This window comes from Oculina patagonica, chromosome 14 (genome assembly GCF_052425735.1).
Source record: "Oculina patagonica isolate OP01 chromosome 14, crgOcupat, whole genome shotgun sequence".
Taxonomy (NCBI): domain Eukaryota; kingdom Metazoa; phylum Cnidaria; class Anthozoa; order Scleractinia; family Oculinidae; genus Oculina; species Oculina patagonica.
The window spans coordinates 24,716,307-24,744,161 of NC_135771.1; the positions used below are offsets into that span (position 1 = coordinate 24,716,307).

The following is a 27,855-nucleotide window of genomic DNA, read 5'->3' on the forward strand; positions in this document are numbered from 1 at the left end:
AACTACTTTCTCATACCTCGTCATCCTCAGCAGCCAGCCGCTTTTAAACTCCAAAATCTTTTCAAAATAGCCGCCATACAGTCCGCGACGCCCGCGACAGCAACAAACTAGTCCGAAATAGACTGGACACCAGTCAAATAGTTGGTTTTCACTGTCACACCACTGTCACGCCGCGAAAAAATAAAAAAATAAAAATCCAAAACTATCGAGTCATAGGTTGACGAAAACTACAATATAAACTACTTGTCTAGGTCTCAGGACTGTAGGTTATTCCGTACTCGAGTTATCCGTCAAAATGTTTCACGCAAATGTAGAGAGCACAGTATGGAAACACCATGCTGGAGCCTAACTGCTTGAGCTCCAACATAGCGGCCGGAAATCAATGAAAACATCTCGCATTAAATTCTGCGACAAAAAGCGGTCATGAACAAGTAAACAATTACATAAACACTTCTCGATAGACCTTAACTGTCCAGATTGTTAAAAATCGCAGGATAAGGCATTTTTAAACAAAACGTGACAGCCTTCTGGCGGCTATCTTTGATCTCGCGTGGCGTGAAACTCCGAAATTCAAAATTCTCTATCTTAAAACGTCGAATGCTATCGAGCTAAAAACCTTCAACAAGATATTTATTAAGGACGACTAATAGCCAGTGAAGGGTAAAAAGTTAGGGGTCGTGCAATTCTGGGTTTTACAATTTTGATGACGTCACGCGCAATCCAAGAATTAAACCCTGCGCAGGTGTGAGGTGAACGTCAGTGTCGTAAAAGAAGATAAACATCGAAAACAAACGGAGCAACTAGCGTATGTTTTTTTATTGATATCTAGTCACCATATATGGGTTGCAACTGTATTACAATGAAACTAAAAAACAATGTTCAAAAAAATTAGTAAAATTCGAGAGAATCTTCATATTCTCTTGTAAATACTTAACAAACATCGGCAATTTTAACTTTTAACGCATAAAATGATAAACATGTTAAAAAAGCGCGAAGAGTACCTTAAAGATGTAGTCGAGTGGCTACAAATTTAACTACGACAATCAAAATCTGCGCTAAAAGTAACTTCCAAACAATCACTGCAATCATTTTACACCTCAAGGAAAAACATTTTTAAACCTATTTTAATTTAAGTGTTTATTGTTCAAGGGTAGGTATAAATCCCATCAAACCAATAGTCATTATTTTTTAATCTATGCCCGCAGTTTCCCTCTTTACGTAAAAAGAATGCCAAACGTTTTTAATCTGCAAAATAAAACAAGAATACTGTTTTATTAAATGTGACTAAAAACCAAACAAATTGGATAGCAGTATTGTTAGCCCCCCTTTTAAGCATAAAACCTACCACAAGAGTCACCAAAACGTCTTGTTATATTAGTGTAAGCATGATTCAAGGACTAATTCAAAGCTTACCTAAAAAGACTCCGGGGACTAAAGGCTCGTTTACATGGACAATTTTTAGGTGACAGGTTTTATATATTTGCTCATGTCAGATGAGAAAAATGGCCCATTTTTATGTGATAAATATATTTGTTGAGAAGCTGGCGTGTCAGCTGTTATGTGACAAATAAGTTAAAGATGTCACATACGAAAAATTGCTCATGTAGACGACACGTCAAATAAAATGTGGCAAATATTTCGTCAGTATATGTGGTCCCCAATCTCCCAATCTCCCACTGGGCACTGTGCGCGCGTATCTCTGTGCATATCTCTACTGTTCAAGGACATTAATGGCGCGCTAAACTTTGAACTGTCGACAAATAATTGCTGTGTAATCTACACGATCAAATATATTTGCTACATTAATATTGTCACAAAAATTGCCCGTGTAAACGCGAAAAGCAAAGGTTTTAGGCCCCCTCAATGCTAACTTACCAGAGCAAGCCGATGACTTGATTGTCTCAATCTCGTCTTGCAGTTGGTCAAAGGTGTCTACCATAACTACAGGGTTACCCTCTCCTGCGATCAGTTGAAGAGTATGTTCGTCTACTTCTCTTCCAATCCCCACTGCCACTGTATAAACGCCCTTTGCCTGTTAGAAGAGGCAAAAAATGTGGCAGGAGCTGCATGTAAGTGCACAAATGAATATACTGTGCAAAAACTGAGGGGCTGAACGAACGAGCAAACGCACAAAGGAATGACACAATGATAGATGCATGATGCGCACTGGGAGATACAGGGTGCGGGGGTGAGATGGAGGCGGGGGAGCAGGAACCTGGAAGAAACTTGAGAGTCAAAGGGGCGGAAAATCTATGGGAGGCGGGATAAGAGAGGGCGGGAGGTGGAATTCCCAAGGAAAAAGGATTCGGGACAAATTAGGCTAAAAGCAAAAAGCACAAGGAGGTGGGAGCCATTTAGCAACTGGCAGGAACCGGGTGTTTAAGGTACGGAAAGCGTGAAGTTCACACCCCCCTCTGACCTCTTTCCCAATATAGCACAGCACGGCACAAAAAGGCAAATTACAACTGAATTTCAGTATTTGCAACGTTCCAGCTAAGCAGCTAACGTCAAAACGATACTCACCTTGAAATCCTTTGCTATGTCATTAGCAAACGCCTCGAAATCCAATTCTCCTAACTTAGGCTGAGTTGGTTTTCCATCCGTGAAAACGAACATGATATTTGGCTTGTCTGGTCTGTCTCCTCCCTCCTCGGTAAACAGCTCGTCCCTCGCCATTTTTAGAGCCAGATCGGTGCGAGTTTGATAATTCAACTTCAATGGTTCTTCGTCTATTTTCTTCAGTATGGCAGCCTTTTCCTGGGTTTTAAAATTGTCGAAGTCGAACACCGTGTAGGCATTTTTGTTAAATGTGATGAAGCCGAAGTGATCAGCGTCTGGTGCAGGATCGAACATATTCACCAACTGCTCTAAGAATTCAAAAACTTTTTTCAGGTTGCCTATTCTAACGCTTTTTGATTTGTCGAGAACGATCGCAATGTCAAGTCCTGCTTTACAAGGAGGCGCTGTGGAGATAAAAAGGTAACTTGCGTTAAAATCAACTATTATGCGCACGAAAAGATATCTTTTCTCTATTAGGGAAATGGTCAATACTATTGTACTCAGACAGGACCCACCACTGTTCAAAAAAGACAGGTGGTCTTTTCATGTACCCCCTTCCCCATCCTTAAAGATTATGTCTTGTTCGTATAGCCCCCACTCTATCAGGAGTAGAAACTAAGAAAAAGATTCAAACCTCCTTGGGCCATTTCTCCAGCAATACAAGCTCTATGCACACCGGGTATTAAAGTCTCAATTTAAATTTTAAGGCTAATAAATTTGGTTCGTTTGACTTATCAGACAGGTGGTATCTTGCATAGCCCCCCTCCCCCCCCCCCCCCCCCTTCCCCTACACAAGGTGGGCTCTCGTCGAGTACATGTACACTTGTTATGACCAATTACTAAGAGAGCTTACAAAAGAAAATACTCACGGCAATTAACTTCATTGCACGAGAATGTCCTTTTAGCTGGTCCCAGTGCACTGCAGTCCTTTCCACCGTTAGATGGCGGGGGATTGGTGCAGGTTCTTGTAAGTGTCTGTGTTCCTCCTCCACACGTCACACTGCACTGAGAACATTTCAACCAATCAGTGTAGCCACCGTCAACAGCTGCAATATGAGACAAACAGCTCTTGATATGTATGAACAAGAAAATATTTTTTGGTGTATTTACTTCGTTTCTAACATTGGTTCTCCGTTTCCTTTTTTTTCCTTTTCCTTTGTATTCTTGTATTTCTACACCCACATAAATCAATGCTTTATTTATTATTGTATTTCCACTCTTTGCAGTTTTGTCGTAAGATATCGAATTTAATCGTCGTCAAGGGTTTATTCAAAGTAAAGATAAAAAAAAAGAAAATTGTTGTCAAAAATACTTACGGCATTCTTGTTCACTGCACGAGATTGTCTTCTCATCTGGTCCCAGTTCACTGCAGTCTTTTCCACCGTTAGATGGCGAGGGATTGGTGCAGGTTCTTGTAAGTGTCTGTGTTCCTCCTCCACACGTCACACTGCACTCAGAAATTGACCATTCAGTGTAGCCACCGTCGACAACTACGAACAAAGGGGAAAGAATGTTACACGCAGAGTACAACAATGTAACATCTAGACTCCAACATCAACAGATGTTGAGTATTGCTTTACAAAATTCATAAATTGAACTTGAATATTCGATGTACTCTTCAACATTTTTCATGATAGAGGATTTGAAGGCACTGAAAGAAGAAAAAAAAACTATAACAGAACACTTTTTAAAAGACAGTGTCTCAGTAAAAATTGAACAATTGTCTTGTCTAACAACCGATTTTAAGATAACATCTGATAAAACATTTACTGTAAGAACAAAAGAAAGCCATAGATAATTATGCCATAGACACTAATTATTAAAATACGCACGGCATTCTTGTTGATTGCATTCCTCTGACTTTACGTTTCCTCCCAATCCACTGCAGTCCCGTCCACCATCGGATGGCGGGGGATTGGTACAGGTTCGGGAGAATGTCTGTGTTCCTCCTCCACACGTCACACTGCACTCAGAACATTCTGACCAATCAGAATAGCCACCGTCAACAGCTGGAAGATAAAGATACAAGGAATTGTTTGACTGTCCGACATCACGCAAAGGAACGCTTTTCTTAATCTTTGCCCGAGGGACCCTCTCATATCTGCTACATGTAGTTTAATTGAAATCAAACCAGTTTTAATGCGTTGTTCAATTCCAAGTCAATTGTTCATTTGAACTCTGAAAATTAATTTGTTTCAAAAATTGCTGCAACGAGAATCTGCAGTGACTGAACATACATTAAGTGATCTGTGAAGATATAAGTGAATCCGTTTTGGAATGATTTCCTTTTTGCAATATGAAGTTAGATAGCAATCGGTCGCATTATTGGGTCGCTTGTTGGGAAACATTTTTCTGACATCATTTTGTCAGATGCTTGTCAGAAAAGAGTGGGGAGCAGGGTGGCGCAGTGGTGAGAGCGCTTGCCCCCACCAATGTGGCCCGGGTTCGATTCCGGCCCGGTACCATATGTGGGTTGAGTTTGTTGTTGGTTCTCGTCCTGCTCCGAGGGTTCTCCGGGTTCTCCGGTCCCCCCCACAAAAACCACACTTCAAACAATTCGATCTGGAAGTGGGACAGAAGAGCACCTAGTGGAAGATCACACTGTATTCCATTTATTTATTTTTTTTTTTTAAAAGAGTGGAAAAACTGTTGGTCTGGTCGAAGGTTCTAGTAAATTTAAATAAGCTGCAGTACTATATTGTGACTTTTATGATAGCCAAAGGTCTCTACATTAAGGTATAGGAAGTGAACATAACGGAAACGTCAAGAGACAACGCAAAAAATAAACAACAAACCTTTGACTTGGGAAATATCTGAAAAAGAAAATGAAATCATGTTACGTTATAATTTTCAGACAAATTAAATTATACCTGCCAAATTTAGATATGGGCTTAGGCCTTTCTCGATTATGCTAGCATTTTCTTCGGCATTTTTTGGAAAACGAGCATTTTTTTCGTTTTTTCTTGAAAAAGAATTGCTAGCATTTTCTGTCATTTTTCATGACTGTGATCCAGATTTCAGCACTCAGAACTCTGAAGGATAAATAATCCTAAAGTTTCACAATTTTGATTACTTAATTTTATTGTTTTCTGTCTGTTTCGACTGTTTGTGCGTTGTGTTACTTGTTTACTTGTGTTGTGTTACTTGTGCGTGTTTTTTTTAATTTTTTAAAAAATAATTTTTTCTCTTTTTTTAAATAACAAAAAATTATTAAGTATTACCTGTTGTTGATATGAGCATACAATGTAAGTGTTTGTACGTTTTGTTTGAAATAAAACAAAGCATTCTTTGGAATTCAAGTGGCATTTTTTAAAGAAATCAGGCATTATTTTAGCATTTTTTTTGGCTTTATGCGAGAATTTTTAGTAGCATTAAATGCCAGTTTTACTAGCATAATCGAGAAAGGCCTATAAGGGCTGCGGCAAGCGTTAGACCTTAAGTTATAAGTTTGGAACCATCATGTTCGGACATGCTTGTCTCTTTCAATAATGATAAGAATCATTTTTACGATTATGGAGATCTGAATGTATCAAGGTAATGCTTATTATTATTATTATTCCGTGATAAAATTAAATAAAAAAATAAACATGTGCCATACCTAAAGACAGACCCAAAATGATGAAAATCAAAACCTTTAAATTTTCCATAACGTATAGAACTGATATCTGCAAATAAAATAAAGCAAAATAGATCAAGTGTAAGCGGATGGCCATAAATGTAAACGGTAAGTGGAGGATATGTGATATTTACAGAACACACTAGCCCTTATAATCCATGATTTAATTATGTAGTATTTCGTAACAGCTGTAACAATCCGATATACATCAATGCCTAACGCATAAAAACATTTTTTTTAAATAAATATATACGACGTAGAACTTCAGTAGCTTAAGCGGTGATGCACAGACCACACAAAACCTTATGCGAAATTCTGACCAAGCAAGGCGCAGACTAAATACAAGATTGTTTGTAGGGTGGGCGCAGGTTTATGACAAATATAGCCCGAAGCCATTTCAGCTACAGTCAAGTGCAAATTCAAGTTTCGAGAGTTGACGGAATTTTTAAGAACATTAAAAAATATACGATCTGTCGTGATCACACTTGAGTATGCCGAGAATCAGCCAAGAAATCATGTTACGTTATCGTTTGAGAATTGTTTTTATCAGTCGAGAAGTTTTCCCTAAATTAAACCGTTTAAACTGCCTTATTGAAATACACTAGAAACTTCTGTTATGCGTGGGCGTTGTTACTTATGTCGTTTTAAATCGTTGGAAAAATTTTCATTCTTTGAGAAAATTTATTGGTGAAGAAAATTAATCACTTGAGAGTTTTGTCAATTAGATAGATAGATAGATAGATAGATAGACAATTTTATTTAAAGAGGGTAGCACGTAACAGAAATTCTGAAAAACCTGTGGCCCTCTATTTTTAAAAAATTACAATTTCTAGAAATATAAAACAAATTAATTAATCTAAATAATCTAATTACAAAAATTTAAAAACTCTAAAATTTCAATAATTAATTTAAAATACAAATGATTTTTCTACTACTTCTAATTACAAATATCTTTAAAAATGCTAAAAAAGGAAAGGATATAAGAAAATATGTACATGAGTTAAAATAGATCAGGCTTTGGTTACAGAGTTAATTTTTTTTTAAGTGCAGACTTAAACTTAAACGAATTATATTAAGGAATTATCATCGGTCGAGAATGGACCTTAAATGAAAAGGTTTAAACTGGGTCACCGAAATGCCTGAGAAACTCCAGCTGGGATGCATGTTTGTGTCCCAGCTGGATGTATGTTTACGTTTTTCATGTCGTTTTAAACAGTCAAGAAATTAAAAACAGTTTTAATTACTCTTTTAAAAAATGCATGTGAAAATCCTGCTCTGTGTACTAAAGTTACTCTCGTCTTATTTAATGGGTTGAGAAATATTCATTGGCCGATAATTGATATTAAATAAAACAGATTTAATTGCCTTATAAGAATGCCTAAGAATCTCCTACTTATGAAGCATAAGATTCACAGCACGAAAATGCAACTTTACTATTTTGTAAAGCCGCCGTAAAGCCGCCACAAAGCTGGTCTTTAAGCAACTTTACGCACCTTTACCCAGACGTAAGGTTAAACTTTACGCACCTTTACGTATGTCGGAAAGTTGAGTAAATTTCCGATTTCGTGCTGTCTTTCCAAATGTTGTCTTTAATCGATCGAGAAAGTAACAGTTTTAAATGCCTTATTTAAACGCGCCTGAACTTAAATTAGAAGAACCATGATCGATATCTAAAGATTTAACAGTTATTACATATCGGTCAATAAATTATCAAAATAACCTAAAAAGTACTGGGCTGTGCTGAGTGTAAAAACTTTGACAGTACTTTGAGTAGCAGCGAGTTTACTTACATATCAAACACTGAGCTGTTCAGTGGTAACTTCTGTCTTTAGGAGATAGCATGCTATGAATGAAGTCCCTTCCTTCGTACCCAAAATTAAAACAGACAAAATAAAACAGACCTGCAATTGTGCAAAGACGACTTACCTCCCTTGAAGAATGGAAAATCAATCAGTACTGATATAGTGACCCAACAAGATGGAGATGGTAGATATGGGGAATATCTGAAGTGCGTAACTTTATCAAACCGACTGCACGAAGGCAAGCAGCAAACTGTCGAAAGGATTGATGTATGATCCAAAATATAACGCAAATTTATGCCGAGGACAGTTTCTATTGGTCGGGTAGTTGTCGTGATGTTTTGGTTAGATTAATTGAAGGAAATAACTTCTTAAGTGCTAATTGTCGTCTAGGATTTTGATAAAAACAGTGACCGCCCCTGGTGGCTTCGTGGGTTCAGTGATTTTCAAAGAAATTTTACTTAGAGGGTTAACGTGCGGGGGAACTTCAATGAGTTGAAAAACAAAGCCAAGGTCTGACTCTTCTATGTTTGTCAGACAACCAGGCTGTTGGGCTGTGATGTCGTGGGTTTGATTAATTGAAGGAGATAACTTCACAAATGCTAATTATTGTCTAGCAATTTGATAAAAACAGTGACACCCCTTGGTGGCTTGGTTAGGTTCAGTAACTTCCAAAGAGTTTGTTTCATGGGCGTTTAGGTTCGTGGGAGCTTCAAAGGATAGCAAAACAAAGCGGTGTTCTCTTATGCTGGACTTCCACTGACGCGTATTTCTTTTTACTTGTATTTACGTCCATGAAAAAATGTAGAAACGATGTGATGAACGACTTGCGTAAACGTGTACGCAAGCCGTTCATTCATTGTTTCTAAATTTTTTCACGCACGTAAAGAATAACTCGTCGATCAGTGAAAATCCAGCTTTGAACAAGCAGGAGTTAAAAATAGGTAAATTTCCCCTCGGGTGCAATTTCTATTTAAAAACATTTTGCACTAAATTTCATTGCTACATAATGCTCAATGCGGGTCAAACTGTACGTGGGAGTTTCAGAAACCCGGGAAACAAAGCGAAGTTCATTCTTATGCTTAGTCATAACAGGAAGTCACAAATGGATGATTTTGCAAGAATTCAATAGCGAAGCGCGCGAGGTCTTAAAATAGAATGCAAATGAATATAACCGCCACGAGGCTAAAAAACATCAGCGTGTTCTGAGAGAATTAGAAGGAATCTAGGCGAATTTTTCGTTTCATGGAAGTATTTTAGGAATACCGGCTGCTTTAGAATTCAAAGTATTTTAGGAAAAACGTCCGAGTCCGTGTCTTGTCTGAGTCGTGACGTCACTCGCGCGCTTCGCTATTTCTTGCAACATTTTGGCAGGAATTTCATTCCGGTGCATGCAGCAGCAGGAAGTGAACGCACAATGTGACGTGGAGTACCGAAGGAGATTTTTCTACGTAGAGTAAGAGGGATGGGGGCATCCATCAGTTGTCGGATTGCGTGTTTGTGTCTGAACTGTAAACAATTCAAAATACAATGACAAGGACACATTGAACTACCAAGAGAAGCCGCGAACTATAACGCTTGTCGAGATGATAGCAATTGTGTATAATTAATTGTGTAGCATTTCGTAACAGCTGTAACAACCGGCTATACATGCCTAACGCCTAAAAACAGTTTTTAAAAAGAATATATACGACGCAGAACTTCGGTAGCTTAAAGGGAGGTGCAAAAAGCACACAAAACCTTATGTCCTTTGAGCGAAATTCTGACCAAGCATAACGCAATATAAATACAAGACTGTTTGTATGGTGCAGGTTTATAACAAAAATAGCTCGAAGCCATTCCAGCTAAAGTCAGGTGCAAATCCAACTTTCGGGAGTTGACAGAATTTCTCAGAACATTAAAAAATATACGATCCGTCATCATTACACTCGAGTATATGCCGAGAAAATTTTTTATCTTAAGCGGCTCTCAATCGGCCAAGGAATCATGTTACGTTATCGTTTGAGAATTGTTTTTATCAGTCGAGAAGTTAAGTTAAATTAAACCGTTTAAACTGCCTTTTTAAAATACACTAGAAACTTCTGCTCTGTGCGCGTAGTTTAATACTCACTTCGTTTTGAATAGTTGGAATAATTGTCATCTTTTGAGAAAATTTATTGGTGAAGAAATTTTTATCAGTCGAGAGCTTTTTGTCAGTGAAGGAATTATCATCAGCCGAGAATGGACATTCAATGAAACAGTTTAAACTGGGTCACCGAAATGCCTGAGAACTCCAGCTGGGATGCATGTTTGTGTCCCAGCTGGATGTATGTTTACTTTTTAAGCATACGTTTTTCATGTCGATTTAAACGGTCAAGAAATAAAAAAAAACAGTTTTAATTACTCTTTTAGGTTCTTTAAATAAATGGATGTGAAACTCCTGCTCTGTGTACTAAAGTTACTCTCGTCTTATTTAATTGGTTGAGAAATATTCATCGGCTGATAATTGATATTAAATAAAACAGATTTATTTGCTTTATAAGAATAACTAAGAATCTCCTATTTATGAAGCATAATCTCCACAAAAATTTTTTTTTTTTTTTATAAGCCCTATAAACCCCCCATATTTTTTTTAACATTACCCCCCCTACCCACAAAAAGGTAACCCCCCCATGTCGGAAAGTTGAGTAAATTTCCAATTTCGTGCTGTCTTTCCAAATGTTGTCTTTAATCGATCGAGAGAGTAACAGTGTTTTTAAAAATGCCTTATTCAAACGCGCCTGAACTTAAATTAGGAAAACCATGATCGAAAACCAACGATTTAACAGTTACTTATAAAAGCTCTTCATTTCGCGGTCGAGGTGTTATTTCAGAGGACCTTTAATTAAAAATTAAACAGAGAAGCTCTTTAACTCTTTCGTAAAGATTGTTGGTGCGTATCGGTCAATAAATGATCGAAACAACCTAAAAGCTGCTGAGCTGTGCCGAGTGTAAAAACTTTGACAGTACTTTGAGAAGCAGCGAGTTTACTTACATATCAAACACTGAGCTATTTAGTGGTAACTTTTGTCTTTAGGAAATAGCATGCTATGAATAAAGTCTCTTCCTTCGTACCCAAAACTAAAACAAACAAAATAAGACAGACATGCAATTGTGCAAAGACGACTTACCTTGCTTGAATAATGGAAAATCAATCAGTATATAGTGACCCAACAAGATGGAAATGGTAGCTGTGATGAATATCCTTAGCGCGTCACTTCATCAAACGGACTGCATGAAGGTTAGCAGCAGACTGTCGAAGGCTTGATGTATGATCCAAAATATAACGAAAATTAATGCCGAGGACAGTTCCTATTGGTCGGGAGTTGCCGTGATGTTGTGGTTAGATTATTGAAGGAGATAACTTCCTAAATGCTTATTGTCGTCTAGGATTTTGATAAAAACAGTGACCGCCCCTGTTGGCTTCGTGGGTTCAGTGATTTCCAAAGAAATTTTACTTAGAGGGTTAACGTGCGGGGGAACTTCAATGGGTTGAAAAACAAAGCCAAGGTCTGACTCTTCTATGTTTGTCAGACAATCAGGCAGTTGCCGTGATGTTGTGGGTTAGATTAATTGAAGAAGATAACTTTGCAAATGCTTATTATTGTCTAGAAATTTGATTAAGACAGTGACGCCCCTTGGTGGCTAATGGTTTGGTTAAGTAAATTCCAAAGAGTTTGTTTCATGGGCGTTTACGTACGTGGGAGCTTCAAAGGATAGCAAAACAAAGCAGTGTTCTTTTATGGTGGATTTCCACTGACGCGTATTTACGCGTATTTTTTTAAGTGCGTTTGACGTCTGTGAAAAAATTTAGATACAATGTATGAACGAATTGCGCAAACGTGTACGCAAGCCGTTCATACATTGTCTCTAAATTGTTTCACCCACGTAAACCCACGTTAAAAATAACGCGTCAATGGAAATCCACTTTTAGACAAGCAGGAGCTAAAAATAGGTAAATTTCCCCTTGGGTGCAATTTCTATTGAAAAACATTTTGCAATAATTTTCATTCCTAAGTAATGCTCAATGCGGGTCAAAATGTTTTATGCAGTTTTTTGTCGGTGTGATGCGTGTAAAAGGCAATAGTATGAGTCTACGTTTTCGACTCGTATATAAAATATACAGTAGAACCCCGGTAACTCGAACTCGGATAACTCAAACACCCCCGCTAACTCGAACTAACTTTCATTTCTCTTGGATTTGACCCCACTTTTCAGTTATTTTTACTCGGTTAACTCGAACTCGGATAACTCGAAAACCCCGCTAACTCGAACTAAATTTCGTTTCCCTTGAGAAAATGTGGGTCAAATTTACCCACGATAACTCGAATTCCGGTTCTGGCAACTCGCCACGGTTGCCCAATGATTAGAGCAACGAACAGATCACGTATTTCGAAAACCATTTTCCACTCTTATCATAAGAATTTATGATCGTGTTAGAGTTTCTGACAAGATTAGTTTAATATACACTATACTGTATACTGAAGTGCTGAAAAATCAATAAACTATCAATTATTAACTTGGCAAATTAAATATTAAACCGACCCCGATAACTCGAAACCCCGCTAACTCGAACTGTTTTTCGTTTCCCTTCAGAGTTTGAGTTACCGGGGTTCTACTGTAATCTCAGGTGGCCTATAAGCGTAATATTTGCATATAAATGGTGACCTTTAAATAACTGATATGAGAAACTTTTGAGCAATAAATAAAAGCGAAATTACTAAACAAAGTTGACGAAACATAACATGATGTTGTTTGCTATCGTTGCAACGTGTTCGCAAGCAATTTGGAGCTATTTTCAGTGTGTATTTTTCTTCTATTTACAAAACCATGTTTAATTACGGTGCATAAAATGACAAGCGGTCGACACGTGTCGAAATTGGCTCGAATTGCACCCACAAAAAATAGTTTGGCTCACATTACATATTAATGAAAGACAGAAATAGCATTTCCTAGGCTGTATGACACACTAATGTTTTTTCTGAAACTACTTGCTCATACCTCATCATCCTCAGCAACTAGCCGCTTCTGAAAAATCCAAAATCTTTTCAAAATAGCCGCCATACTGTCCGTTATGTCAACGACAGTAACAAACTAGCCCGAAATAGACTGGGCACCAGTCAAATAGCAAAGCGCGCGAGGTCTAAAAATAGAATGCAAATGAATATAACCGCTACGAGGCTAAAAAAAAATCAGCGTGTTCTGGAAGAAATAGAAAAGGAATCTAGGCGAAGTTTTCGTTTTATGTAAGTGTATAAGGAATACCAGCTGCTTTAGAAAGCGTTTTAGGAAAATCGTCCACTATTTCGGTTTGTTTGTCTGAGTCTTGTCTGAGTCGTGACGTCACTCGCGCGCTTCGCTGTTAACCCTATTGAGACCAGGGGGGGGGGGAGGGGGGTGGGCTTTTGAGGCCCGCGCTGACTTTGGACGATTATAACTTTTTTAAAATTCAACCAAATCCTGCCAAACTTTCTGAGTTATCTAAAATTTATCTGGAAATAATTTGGAAGGATAGGATATTGTGTCAGGAACTTGACATTACCATGGCAACGGCATTTTGATATACATGTTTTTCCAAATTCGTAATTTTCGTGTCTCTTTTAATGAAAATTAACTTTAATGCAATTAATTTTTACCTTTTTACGGTTATTAAGCACAATTTTATTGATTTTGTGTACTTTACAGTAATTTTGGGTGGTTTTCTGGCATTTTTGAAAAATTTTTAAATCCAAGATGGCGGATCCAAGATGGCGGCTGTTTTGACATCATGATGTAATTGTCACGTGACGTTACGTCATCAACCCACGTGACTTATACCAAAAATAAGATGTTCGAACATGCTATATATCCTATAAATTTCATTTGATTACACAATATGGAGTACATAGGGGGAGGGGGAGGGGTTCCAAGGTCCAAAGGTCCAAAAAAGTCCGGTTTGAATAGGGTTAAACCCTGCGCAGGTGCGAGGTGATTGCCAGTGTTGTAAAAGAAAATAGGCATTGAAAACAAACGAAGCAACTAGCGTATGTTTTTTTTATTGATATCTAGTCACCATACATGGGTTGCAACTGTATTACAATGAAACTGAAAACATTGTTCAAAAAAATTAGTAAACATCGAGAAAATCTTCATATTCTCTTATAAACACTTAACAAACATCGGCAATTTTAACATTTAACGCATAAAATAATAACAGTAGCGCGAAGAATACCTTAAAGATGTAGTCGAGTGGCTACAAATTGAAACCAAATCTGAGCTTAAAGTAACCATGTCACTTCCAAACAATCACAACAAGCATTTTACACCTCAAGCAAAAACTTTTTTTAACCTATTTTAACTTAAGTGCGTATTTTTAAAGCGAAGGTATAAATCCCATGAAACCAATGATTATAATGATTACGGCTATGCCTGAAGTACCTTCTTTACGCAAAATGAATGCCAAACGTTTTTTAACCTGCAAAATAAAACAAAAATAGTCGTGTTATAAAAATGTGACTGAAAACCAACAAATTGGTCAGCAGCATTGTTAACCCTTTTTAGGCGTAAAACCTACAACAAGAATTACCACAATATCATATCATCAAGGACCAAAGCTAAGCTGAGGAGAGGGGACTAAAGGCTCGTTTACATGTCTGTGATTGTAATAAAACCAAAGATGAAATTCATTTTCTCTTTTATTGTTCCAAATTTACAACAATAAGAAATAACATTAACAAGAAAATACAACCTATCATCTTAAATGTCAGCCGGCTACCAGTGCCTGACTTGATTTTAGAATTAATGAACTCTTCCGATAATTTTGTGACCATGCAATTACTTAAATTTATATCATTTTGTTTTGATTCACGTAACTAAATACTATCAAAGTAATTAATTTTTTTATCTGTCCATTTTTTTCTATATTATTTTAGTTTATTTTATTTTTATTATTATTACTTAATAAGTTGTACGCTTTTGCAATATTGTAAGAAATTTACAGTCATGCAAATAAAGCTTGTTGTTTTTGTTGTTGTTGTGCATAAACAATTTTTAGGTGACAGTTTTTTGCTCTTGTATATGAAAAAAAAATGGCCCATTTTATGTGACAAATATATTTATTTGTTGATAAGCTGGCGTGTCAGCTTTTATGTGACAAAAAATGTCACATACGAAAAATTACTCGTGTAGACGACTGACTAGTCACAAATAAAATTTGGCAGGTATTGCGTCAGCATATGTGGTCCCCAATCTCCCACTGTGCACTGTGCGCGCATATCTCTGTGTGTATCTCTGCTGTCCAAAGTCATTTATGGGGCGCTAAAATTTGAACTGCAGACAAATAATATAATTGCTGTGTCAGCTACACGATCAAATAGATTTGACACATAAAAATTGTCAAATAAAAATTCCTCCTGTAAACGCGGATTTAAACAGGCGATGTATGGAAGTGTCTTGAAAGCAAAGATTTCAGGCCCCTCAATGCTAACTTACGCGAACAAGCTTTTGACTTGATTGTCTCAATCTCGTCTTGCAGTTGGTCGAAGGTGTCTACCATAACCACAGGATGACCCTCTCCTGCAATCAGTTGAAGAGTATCTTCATCTATTCCTTTTCCAATCCCCACTGCTACTGTATAAACGCCCTTTGCCTGTTAGAAGAGACAAACATTTTAGCACGAGCTGCACGGGAAGCCTAGAGCCAAAGTGGCCCATACTTGCCGGAACTTATCCCGGTTTCTGTTGCATCAAGCGGCTAGGAATATTTCTACCCCCCCCCCCTGAATGGGGTGCTAGTCCATCGTAGGGGTACCCCCAGCATTATGTCGCCGGTACCTATTTATACACCTGGGTGGAGAGAGGCATTATGAGAGTGAAGTGTCTTGCCCAAGAACACAACACAATGACCCCGGCCAGGCCTCAAACCCGGGCCGCTCGATCCGGAGTCCGGCACACTAACCATTAGGTCACCGCGCCTCCCAGCAGGAGCTGCAAGTTTGTGCGTAAATGAATATGCTGTGCAACGACTGAACGACTGAACGAACGTGGACGCACAAAGGAATGATAAAAAGCTAGATGTTAATACACACTGGAGGATACAGGGAAGGGGAAGAAGCTGCAGAAACCTGGGGGTAAACTGGGAGTAAAGGGGGCGGAAACTCATGGAATACTGGAGAAGAGAGGGTGGGATTCCAAAATTACACAACATTAGGTAATACTTTTGGTAGCAAAATGTACAAAGGGGCGGGAACCACAAAGCAATAAGTGGAAATCAGTTATAAAAAAGGTACGGGAAGCAGGGGTTTCAGGCCCCCTTGTTCCCTCCCCCCCCCCCACCGCGCAGCACTGCACAGCATGTATTACACCATACAGTAGTGCACAGCCCCCGGGGGTACTCTCTATTAATAGCCTTTACGGGGAGGCTCCGCCCGAAAGCGGTACCTTTTTTATGATTCAGGTATATAAAAGGGTAGGGATTTCTCAAGTTTAGGCATATGGAAGTGTAGGGATATCGGTAATTTAGGTATTTTAAAGAACCTTCAATTAAAATATTTCGACCATACACACATTATGGCTGTATCATTTTACTTTAGTAAACGCTACATAAAATTGACAACAGGACTTCCAGCTTTTGGTAAATGCCAGGTCCTTTTGGTATATGAAAGGGGTACCTTTTTCAATAAAAGGTATACGAAAGGGATGCCTTTTTTGTCAAAATGGTATATAAAAGGGTAAAGGGTTGGACCTCGGGGCGGAGCCTCCCCGTACAAAACGTTTTTGAGTAGCCCCCCCCCCCCCGGATGCACAGCACACCACAACAAAGAAAGAACGCTCGCTTGAAAGAGCGCTTGACAGGGCTTGACTGGTCAAATACAAGTTATGGCAGCTAACGTCTAAACGATACCCACTTCGAAATCCTTTGCTATATCATTAGCAAACGCCTCGAAATCCAATTCTCCTCTCTTAGGCTGGGTTGGTTTTCCATCCGTGAAAACCAACATGATATCTGGCTTGTCTGGTCTGTCTCCTCCATCTTTGGTAAACAACTTGTCCCTCGCCATTTTTAGAGCCAGATCGGTGCGAGTTTGATAATTCAACACCAATTGTTGTTCGTCTATTTTCTCCAACAAGCCATCCCTTCCATGGTTTTCAAAGTAGTGGAAGTTAAACGGCATGTAGGCCTGTTTGTTGTACGTTATGAGGCCGAAGTGATCAGCGTCTGGTGCGGGATCGAACATATTCGCCAATTTCTTTAAGAATTCAAAAACTTTTATCAGGTTGCTTTTTCCAACGCTTTTCGATTTGTCGAGAATGATCGCAACGTCCAGTCCTGCTGTACATTTAGGTGCTGTGGAGATAGAAAGGTCACTTTAGATAAATGCGGACGAAAATATAAATTTATCTTAGGGTGCTTTCAAATTACTAAGAAAGCATAAAAAGAAAACACTCACGGCATTTCATTTCATTGCACGAGACCGTCTTTTCAGTTGGTCCCAGTTCACTGCAGTCCTTTCCACCGTTAGATGGCGGGGGATTGGTGCAGGTTCTTGTCACTGTTTTTGTTCCCTCTCCACACGTTACACTGCACTTAGAACATTCCAACCAATCAGAGTAGCCGCCGTCAACAGCTGCAATATGGGAAGAATATAACTTGTTATGTATGGACAAGAAATTTTTTTTTGGGGTGTTTGTACTTCGTTTTAACATTGGGTCTTCATATCATTTTCCCTTCCCTTCGTATTCTTGTATTTCTACACTCACATAAAACAATCCTTCAGTTTTTGTATTTTGACTCTTTGCAGTTCTGTCGTAAAATATCGGATGTAATCGTCGTCAAAGGTTTACTCAAAACAAGGATAAAAAGAACAAAACTGTTGTCAAAATTACTTACGGCATTCTTGCTCGCTGCACGAGATTGTCCTGTCAGCTGGTCCCAGTTCACTGCAGTCCTTTCCACCGTTAGATGGCGGGGGATTGGTGCAGGTTCTTGTAAGTGTCTGTGTTCCTCCTCCACACGTCACACTGCACTCAGAAATCGACCAATCAGTGTAGCCACCGTCAACAGCTACGTATAAAGGGGAAAGAATGTTACACACATAACACAAAAATGTAACATTTAGACTCCAACATCAACAAATATTGGTTATTGCTTTACAAAATTCTCAAATTTAACTTACTCTTTCAACATTTTTTTATGATAGAGCTTTGAAGAAACTAAAGAAAAGCAAAAGCTATAAAAGAACACTTTTAAAAAGTCAGAGGTTCAGTAAAAATGAGCAACTGTCTTATAATTAAAATAACCGATTTTAAGATAATATCTGATAAATTATTTATTGTAAGAACAAAAGAAAGCCATAACACAATTATAAAAATACGCACGGCATTCGTGTTGATTGCATTCTTCTGTCTTTTCATCTGGTCCCAATCCACTGCAGTCCCGTCCACCATCAGATGGCGAAGGATTGGTACAGGTTCGGGAGAATGTCTGTGTTCCTCCTCCACACGTCACACTGCACTCGGAACATTCTGACCAATCAGAGTAGCCACCGTCAACAGCTGGAAATGAAAGATACGAGGAATTGTTTGACAGTCCAACATCACACAAAAGAACGTTAATTTAACGTCAATTTAATGTTTTGTTTAATCACAAAAAAAAATTAATTGGTTCAAAAATGGGTGTAACAAGAATCTGCAGTGACTGAACATACATCACGTGATCTGTGAAGTTAAGTAGGTCCCCGGGATACTGAATATTTTTGGCCGCATTTGACCACATTAAATGAGCCACTAATGGATAAATATTAACTGGTCACAGTATTGGTAGCTTGTTAGAAAGGGAACATTTTTGACATCACTTTTTCAGTCGTTTGTCAATAGAGAGTGTTGGCCTATAGTAGAATGGTGTAGTCAACTTATTACAAACAGCTTCTGGTTTTTCACAATAAAAATAAGCGACTGAAATACACAACGTTTCGATGTCATCCTGACATCATTTTCAAGTCACAAGTAAAATAACGGTTCAACAATGTTGTATATGCGGTTAGAGGTGTGATGTTTCATTAACATATTTGTTTTAAATGTTGTTAATTAGAAAGAAGAAACCTAGCCTGCCCAGGCAATCGGAATCTATCCGCGCGAAATTATTTGTTTAAAACAAATATGACAATGAAACATCACACCTCTAACCGCATATATAACACTGTTGAACCGTTATTTTACTTGAAACGTTGTGTATTTCTGTCGCCTATTTTTATTGTGAAATGTTTATCTAAATTTAGTCTTCTTGTTTTTATTTCCACAACGCACAATACTCTTTTTTGATTTTTATGATAGCGAATGTTCTCTAGATAAGGGAAATATCTAACCTGAAAAGGAAGTGAAAAGTGAACAAAAAAAAAGAACGTCAAGGTAAAACAAACCTTTGACTTGGGTAATATCTGAAAAAGAAAATTAGAACATGCCATGTTATAATTATTATCTTCAGGCAAATTAATACCGAGCAAACTAAAATACGGGCTGCAGCTTGCGTTAATCCTTAAAGTATAAAATTAAAACCATCATGGATTTCCTTTATAATGTTCGGACATGCTTGTCTCTTTCAATAATAAGAATCATTTTTGCGATTTTGAAGATGTGAATGTATCAAAAATTGGTAATGCTTATTATTATTCCGTGATAAAATTTAATAAAATTTAAACATATTCCTAACCTGAAGACAGGCCCAAAATAATGAAGATCAAAATCTTTAAACTTTCCATAACGTATAGAACTGATATCTGCAAATAAAATAAAACAAAATCGATCAAGTGTAAGGATGGCGGTTAATTATAAACAATAAGTGGAGGATACTTGATATTTACAGCACACACTATCCCTTATAATTTATGATTTTATTGTGTAACATTTCGTAACAGCTTTAACAACCCGATATACATGCCTAAAGGTGGATTTCCACTGACGCGTATTTTTTACGTGCGTTTACGTACGTGAAAAAATTAGAGACAATGTATGAACGGCTTGCGTACACGTTTACGTAAGTCGTTCATACATTGCCTCTAAATTTTTTCACGCACGTAAACGCACGTAAAAACTTACGCGTCAGTGGAAATCCACCATAAAGGTGAATTTCCACTGACGCGTGATTTTTTACGTGCGTTTACGTGCGTGAAAAAGTTTAGAGACAATGTATGAACGACTTGGTATATCATACATTGTCTCTAATTTTTTTCACGCACGTAAACGCACGTAAAAAATTGCGCGTCAGTGGAAATCCACCTTAACGCATAGAAACATTTTTTCTTTACGATGCAGAATTTCATTAGTTTAAGGGGAGATGTATAGATCACACAGAACCTTTCGTTCTTTGAGCCAAATTCTGACCAAGCATAACACAATATAAATACAAGCTTATTTGTATGGTGCAGGTTTATGACACATATAGCCCGAAGCCATTCCAGCTACCGTCGGGTGCAAATTCGACTTTCGGTAGTTGACAAAAGAAACATTAAAAATTATGATCTGTCGTTATCACACTTTAGTATGCCGAGAAAAGTTTTATCTTTAGCGGTTCTTAATCGGCTAAGAAATAATGTTGTGTGATCGTTTAAGATTTTTTTTATCACTCGAGAAGTTTTTCCTAAACATAAACCTTTTAAATTGCCTTATTAAAATACACTAGAAACTTCTGCTTCGGTGCACTTAGTTACTCACGGCATTTTAAATCGTTAAAGAAAATTCATTGGTGAAGAAATTTTTATCATTTGAGAACCTTTTGTCAGTTGGGGAATTATCACCGGTCGAGAATTAACATTAAATGAAACAGTTTAAACTGTCTCGCCATAATATTAATACCTTAGAAACTCCAGTTCTGTTTACTTTTTAAGCATAAGCTATTCAAGTCCTTTTAAAACGGTCATCAAATTAAAAACGTTTTTAATTTCTATATTGAAAATGCATGAGAAACTCCTGCTCTATGTACTATAGTTACCGTCCTCTTTCTTAAATCATTGGCCGAGAATTTACATTAAATACAACAGTTTTAACTGCCTTGTTAAAATACCTGAGAAACTCCTACTCACGACAAAGCAGAAGTTACTATTTAAACGTCGGCTTTAATCGATCAAGAAAGTAACAGTTTCAACTGCCTTATTTAAATGCCTTGTATCAAAAAATGCATTTTATGGCCACTTAAAATAGGAGAACCCTGAATGAACAGATTTAACAGATCTGTTGTTCATTTCATGGTCTAGGTGTAACTCCAAGAGGACCTTTAATTAAAAATTAAACAGAGAAGCTCTCGACCTCTTTCGTAAAGATTGTTGGTGCGTATCGGCCAAATCAGTGATCAAAATGTGTAAAATGAACTTTGAGTAGCAGCGAGCTATTGAGTCATCTGAGCTAATTAGTGGTAACTTTTGTTGTTAGGAGATAGCATGCTATGAACGAAGTTCCTCTTTACGTACCAAAAAAATGAAACAATCAAAAATAAAACATACTTTTACAATTGTGAATTTACGACTTACCTTTCTTGGCAATTGAAGGAGTAATGGAAGATCAATTAGTAAAAAGTGACCCAAAACTGGATAGAAATGCTCGCTGAGAGGAATATCCTTAGCGTGGTACTCAATCAAGCCGACAGCATGAACGTTAGCAGCAGTCTGTCGAGGCTATGCTTAATGTATGATACATAAAGCAAATTTATGCTATAAAGGACTGTTCCTTTTGGTAGTTGTCGTGATGCCGTGGTTAGATTAATTGAGGGAGATAACTTCCTAAGTGCTAGTTATCGTGGGTTCAGTGATTTTTAAAGAAATTTTCCTTAATTGGGGGTTAACGTACGTGGGAATTACAAAGGGTAGCAAAACAAAGCGGAGTTCTCTTTTATGCTTGTTAGACAAACAGGCGCCATGATCCCCTCGGGTGTTGTTTCGGCCACCCATTAAGCGGCCACCCGCTATTGAGCGACCAGTTCTTAAGGTTCCGAAACTGTTGTCAGTATAATGCTGTAAATAAAATCCTTTTTAAAAGGCCAACTCTCTTTAGCGGCCGTGGCTACCATTTTACCCTCCCGATGAGCGTGTTCCCTTTGTTTTTGCCTCTATTTAGCGGACAGCAAGAATTTAATAAACAATATGACAGCATGAAAACATAACTTTACCGTGGTGTTAAGCTCAAATAAAGCTGGCGTAAATTGGAATTTATTCAGCTATACACCGACTTTACATTTTTTAAAGCTGACCCTTATCCCAGCTTTACACTCAAGTATAACGGGAGATAAAAAAACTACTTTACATCAACATTAAATCACATTTACACACGGTAGTGTTGAGGTCGGTTTAACCACCTTTAACAACATCTAATTGATGGTGTAAAGTTGGATAACCGATTTTACACCAGATTTAACCACCTTTAATTTAATGTAAATCCCAATCTTCATGCTGTGAATGTTTGGCTTTCTTTTCAATAAGGTCGGACAGTTAAGAGTCTAATAAAAAGTGACGGCTGATAAAATCATTTAAACACGGGATTATTGTCGTCTGACGTGATTCGGTGATGCCCTTTAATTTCACGGTATTTTGTATTGAACGTGCTATTTCTAAAAGGCCTCATGCCAATTTCTAACAAACCCCTTTTAAGCTGCCAACCTCTATTTAGCGGCCATTTTTCCCGAGAGTGGCTGCTTAATAGGGGTCCTACTGTGTTAGAAACATTTTTCGTGTATTTTAATAGCATATATTTTAGTGTATTTTAATTTTAAGTCCTACGTTTTATACATGAGCCTCTGGCTCGGACATTGAGGGAGACCTCGTCCTCCGTATGGACATTAAAATTGTATTGTATTATACTAATTTTCATTTCCAAGTAATGTTCGTTGTGGGTTAAAACGCACGTGGGACTTTCAAAAACAAAGCGGAGTTCTCTCTTAAGGCTGGTTCTCATATGATCGCCCCGATCGTCTCTGTCGCTTCTGTCGTTTGCAAAGTCTGAGGTGATTGGAGCAAGCAAACTTTTTGAAGCGACAGAAGCGACAGAGACGATCGGGACGATCATATGAGAACCAGGCTTTATGCTTGGTGGATAACGGGAAGTCACCAATGGATAATTTTGCAAGAATTCATTGTCTTGCAACATTTTGCAATAAATTTCATTTCGGTACGTGTAGTAGCAGCAAATGTTCTTTAAGTACGCATTGCGACGTAGAGGACTGAAGGCCTTTTTTTCTCTATGAGTACAGGGATAGGGCCATCAGTTGTCGGATTGCGTGTTAACTCCGCCGGAAGACGCGCGCTACTGAACTGTAAACAATTCAACAATGACAAGGACAGTCCCACTGAACTACAAAGAGAAGCCGCAAAATATAAGGCTAGTCGAGATGATAGCTAGTTCTGGCAAAATTGTTGTGGTCGATTCTTGGGCTCAATAAGAGTTGATTCGTCGCTCCTGAGACAATAATCGAAGGATTTCATTCTCGCTCGACTTGCTATTGACAGTTCTGCCCAAAAATCTTTAATGCGTGATTTCATATTCATCGAGCCATGACTCATTAGGACACCCATTTTTAGAAACATTATTGCATCTCGTAAGAAGTGATTAAAATCGCTGAGAAAGCGACCATGCATATTTTGACATGACTTATTTAAATAATAAAATTAAAGCCGTCTATTACTATCACAAACTGCAAAGAATCTCAGCGCGAGTAATTTGCGACAGCACATACAGGAGTATTGAGCAATATGCCATCAAGCAGAACTGGCGCAGGAACTTCACATTGCCTTAAGGTGGCTTATCTCCGATAAAAGTTATTCAATTTGTAAAAAGTTCCCGAAAGTTTTATTGTTACTTCATCGTTACATAATTCGCTCTATCCAACCTAAAAGTCAATATATTGATTAGTATCGGAAATCAATGAAGAATCGGTGGCGCATATAACATTTGTATTGGAAATCGGTCAACAATTGATTGCACATATACGTCAACATAGGCTACTGAAAAGTAAACGATCGATATTTAAAAGGATAATGAATATTTATCTTTCTATTTTCATCGGTTTACTCACTTTTTTATTATTATCCAATTCCACACAGAAAACTCGAAAAAATAAAAAGGACCGTCTGATTGTTGAAAAGAAGTGAGGTTGGGAAGATGATGTGGGTTGGGAAGCAGATTTTCAGGACCAATACTTTTTGCTGCGACGTAATTGTTTTAAGTGCTAGTGATGGCTATATTTATACAAAGGCTTTGTTCAACCTCGCATAGAAAATTTGACAACCTTGTACATGTTTGCCATAAAATGTGATCCATACCAGAATTTACTCACCAAATATATATAGCCCTGAGAAGATAAATTGCTTGCTATGGAAACAATTTTGTTCTGTTTCACCCAATTCAGAAACCCATGCCATTTCTTTCAGACAGCGAATAAGCGGTCAGCTTATTCAAATTTAACAGGTATTTCTCATGTATTACTTGACGTCTGTTGCTTAGTTGCATTAAGCGTCAGACACAACTTGTATTTGTTCAAAACATGCAAACAAAATCTTCGGGTCTAACTTACTAACTAACTGGCATGCATGCATAGCGGTAAAGTAAAAAAAATGGTAAAGTTTGTATCCGAGCTCGAGCCAAGTGGCCCATACAGCCGGAGCTTATCCCGGTTTCCGTAGCATTAAGCGACTAGGAGTATTGCTACTCCTCCCTGGATGGGATGCTAGTCCATCACAGGATTACCTCCATCGCCCAGCAGTAAATTCGCTTGTACTCATTTATACACCTGGGTGGAGAGAGGCACTGTGAGTGTAAAATTTCTTGCCCAAGAACACAACGCAGCGCCCCGGCCAGGCCTGGAACCCGGGCCGTTCGACTCGGAGTCGAGCGCGCTAACCATTAGGCCACCATGCACCACGCCTCACACAATGCATAGCGGTATAAATAATATTTTCTTGTTGTATTTTTTCCCTTTTCGACGCCCTCAGAAAAAAGCCCAGATATTATTTTTCCCGTGAACAAGTTGTTTTCGAGTACTGGATAAGAAACGTTTTTTGTTTACTACCCTTGTCAGAGCAAGATTATTTCTCTAGTGGGTTATTCTTTCAGAAGTTCTACGCAAGAGGTTTTTGAAGACGAAGTTGACTTTGTTATATTTCCTGAAACCAATAAATACATTTCAATAACAAAAAAAAAATCAATTCACGTCTAAAATAACTCGTTAACTTAAAAACCAGCTGACAATAGAGTAGACTGAATAAAGAAACTACCGGATAAAGGTACTAAAAATATTAAAATAATAGATTGACGAAAAATAATTTTACTTAAATTTACAGAAGCTCTATATAAACGACCCTTTAAATTGATAAGTATTTCAATTTAAATACTTGAAAACTACCATGCTTTTAGAGTGACCCTCTGTCGTTCTTTCACTAAAGCCAGCATAAATTACCAATAAAAACACGTGCTTGTCTTCTATGAATTCTATTATTCTATTTCTTTTTTTTAATTCAACTGGGATAATATGGACCACGGTATGAATCCAATGAGCAATTTTTATCCTTAAATGCGCTAGACAACTTATCTGCCCTTATTTTAAAGAAGAGCCAAATATTCGTTGCTAGCAAAAAGTCGAGAAGTTCATACACCGAAAAAACATATTGACTACCTGATAACGGAAAACATCACACCGACCTTCCTTGGCTTTATTCTTTCATGACAGTTAGGAAAAACCACTTGTACATGTATTTTTTCCTTGTAAGTTTTCTATATATCAGTTTTTATTATAATAGATACCCCCTAACAACGTAGGCGTACTTTTAGAATTCTACATAGTTTTTTCTGCGCTAATTCAGGCTCCGTTTAAAATCAAGGTAATAGTAGTTTTTTTTATAGTGTGAAGAAGAATGGCTACTGAAGAATCTGATCTTGACGACGCGTACGTAGAGATGTTTACTAATTTTCAACGGTCTTGAAGCTTATGTATGCCTTTCCTCTTTCACCCTTCAAATATTACCCCCCCCCCCCCCCTCCCAAAAAAAAAAAAAAAAAAAAAAAAAAAAACTGCCTTGCCTGAGCTGCGTTTACTACATGGGCAATAATAATAATAATAATAATAATAATAGAATAACAGTATTCGGAAAATACTGCTACTGTAAGAAGTTTATCGTTTGTGAGTATACAAATACAGCACATATTCTGGCCCAGTAAAGGTTAGGGCACTGAAAACTCGAAACCCAGCTAACAGTGTACAAAAGAACATAAGTGGTTAGGGAATGGAGAGGAGCAGGAAAAACCAAATCCGTCTTGATCCTCGGAGGTCGCGAGATATATGACGAGCACATCGAGTCACATGATCCCGTACAGGGTTAGAGGGGGTATACTCGTAATGGGAATTAACATAATTCAGAGAAAAGACATTAAAATTCTATTTGCGGACAAACATATCATCTAGATAACTATTTAAAAAACACTAAGCCTTCCTGCTTTTGTAAGCTGAATTATCTTCAGAAAATTAGCTTACTCACAAGGGATTAATGATGTCAGATGGTTCAAATTTGCTTATTCCCCTCGCTCGAGGCTCAATCACTAACAAATGAATAAAAAAAAATATTGTTTTATAGAAACAGCAGACAAAACCAATTTCTCTACATTACATTCTAAGAGATGAATTTCCAGGAAACAGACAGAGAGACAATAGCGATGTTCGATGGTTCAAATTTGCTTATTCCCCTCGCTCGAGGCTCAATCACTAACGAATGAAGAAAACGTATTGTTTTATAGAAACAGCTGTCAAAAGCAATTTCTACATTACATGTTTGAAGATTAGTTAATAACGACAAAGGACATCTGCTCCGTAATGGGCCTGAACCAGGTGGGTATACCAATTAGTCATAACTAAATCCCAACTAAAGAAAGATTAAGAGTACTATATATGTTTCTATATATCCCGCATCTTCTATGCAATGTACAAATGTTCACAAATCCATAAAATCAACATTTAGTTTCAGGAGTTTACAACTCCATCACTGAGTTTCCATGGTAACATCTCTTTAATTGAAACTCGTTGTGTAAAGTTTAGCTCTCGAATTCCGTATTTTTACGGCTCAAAGACAGCGTGTTGCACCAATTAAAAACACTACTACTTATCTAGTTTGATTTACATAGATCCTTGGCAAGTTGATTTTATATATAAATATATACATGGAATAGCTGCAAATGCAAAATCTGCTTTTTACTAACTGTCTACACTTTTTCCCCTTATTTTTATCAGCAAAATGCTTCATTAGCTCATTCACCACCTAACAAAAGGGAATGTACATAATAACTGATAACGAGGCAATAAACAAAAATGTCCTTCTTTTCACTTGTTCGCGGTTATTGAATAACAACCTTTTACACGAACTCACAAATGCGATACCTACCTTAATTTTGATCAACGAAAAAGAGAACCTCTTTAGTGCAATTGACCGCCGAACAAAAGTGATGACAATATACAAAATTGCCTTTGAATTCAATTGTTTTCGGTTGTTGAATAAGCGAAATTATATAAATATTAATAATAACTCTTCAAAAAGAACCCGTAAATGCGAATTTCTCACTTACCATTTTTCGTTTGAAGACACGCGCCTTCTCATCGCCGAGTCCTAAAGTCAAAAGGTACGTTCGTTCAGGAGTTTTTTCTGTTTTAAAATCACTGATGTTTTATGAAATCATTTTAGTTTGCTATACAAGTGAAAAACGTTTTTTCATTTATTTTTCTCTCACTTGTGCTTCGTTTTTTATTAAAAAAGTCTAACGGAAACGGTAAAGGAAGGTTAAAGGAGATACGTCACGGATCGACAACGCATCTTGAAAAACTTGGCAAGTTTTTTCAAGTTTGTCTTTCGCGATCTGTCTTAAT

At 37.6% G+C, this 27,855-nt stretch overlaps 1 protein-coding gene and 1 long non-coding RNA gene across 2 annotated transcripts; both read right to left on the minus strand.

Moving 5' to 3' along the window:
• Window positions 1–800: 800 nt before the first annotated feature.
• LOC144637633 (uncharacterized) lies at window positions 801–21,630 on the minus strand. Its single transcript, XM_078496692.1, has 17 exons — window positions 21,492–21,630; window positions 19,678–19,746; window positions 19,388–19,405; window positions 18,348–18,524; window positions 17,860–18,033; window positions 17,420–17,596; window positions 16,877–17,316; window positions 15,459–15,619; window positions 14,410–14,446; window positions 6,158–6,224; window positions 5,355–5,372; window positions 4,392–4,568; window positions 3,876–4,049; window positions 3,429–3,605; window positions 2,524–2,963; window positions 1,876–2,032; window positions 801–1,245 (listed from the first exon to the last, which is right to left on the minus strand). Exons 2-17 carry the CDS (start codon window positions 19,724–19,726, stop codon window positions 1,241–1,243), a joined length of 2,448 nt encoding a protein of 815 aa, XP_078352818.1. The 5' UTR covers window positions 19,727–19,746; window positions 21,492–21,630; the 3' UTR covers window positions 801–1,240.
• LOC144639360 (uncharacterized) lies at window positions 6,236–11,652 on the minus strand. Its single transcript, XR_013568144.1, has 3 exons — window positions 11,124–11,652; window positions 7,936–8,037; window positions 6,236–7,895 (listed from the first exon to the last, which is right to left on the minus strand). It is a non-coding gene; the product is annotated as an uncharacterized LOC144639360 (long non-coding RNA).
• Window positions 21,631–27,855: the final 6,225 nt, after the last annotated feature.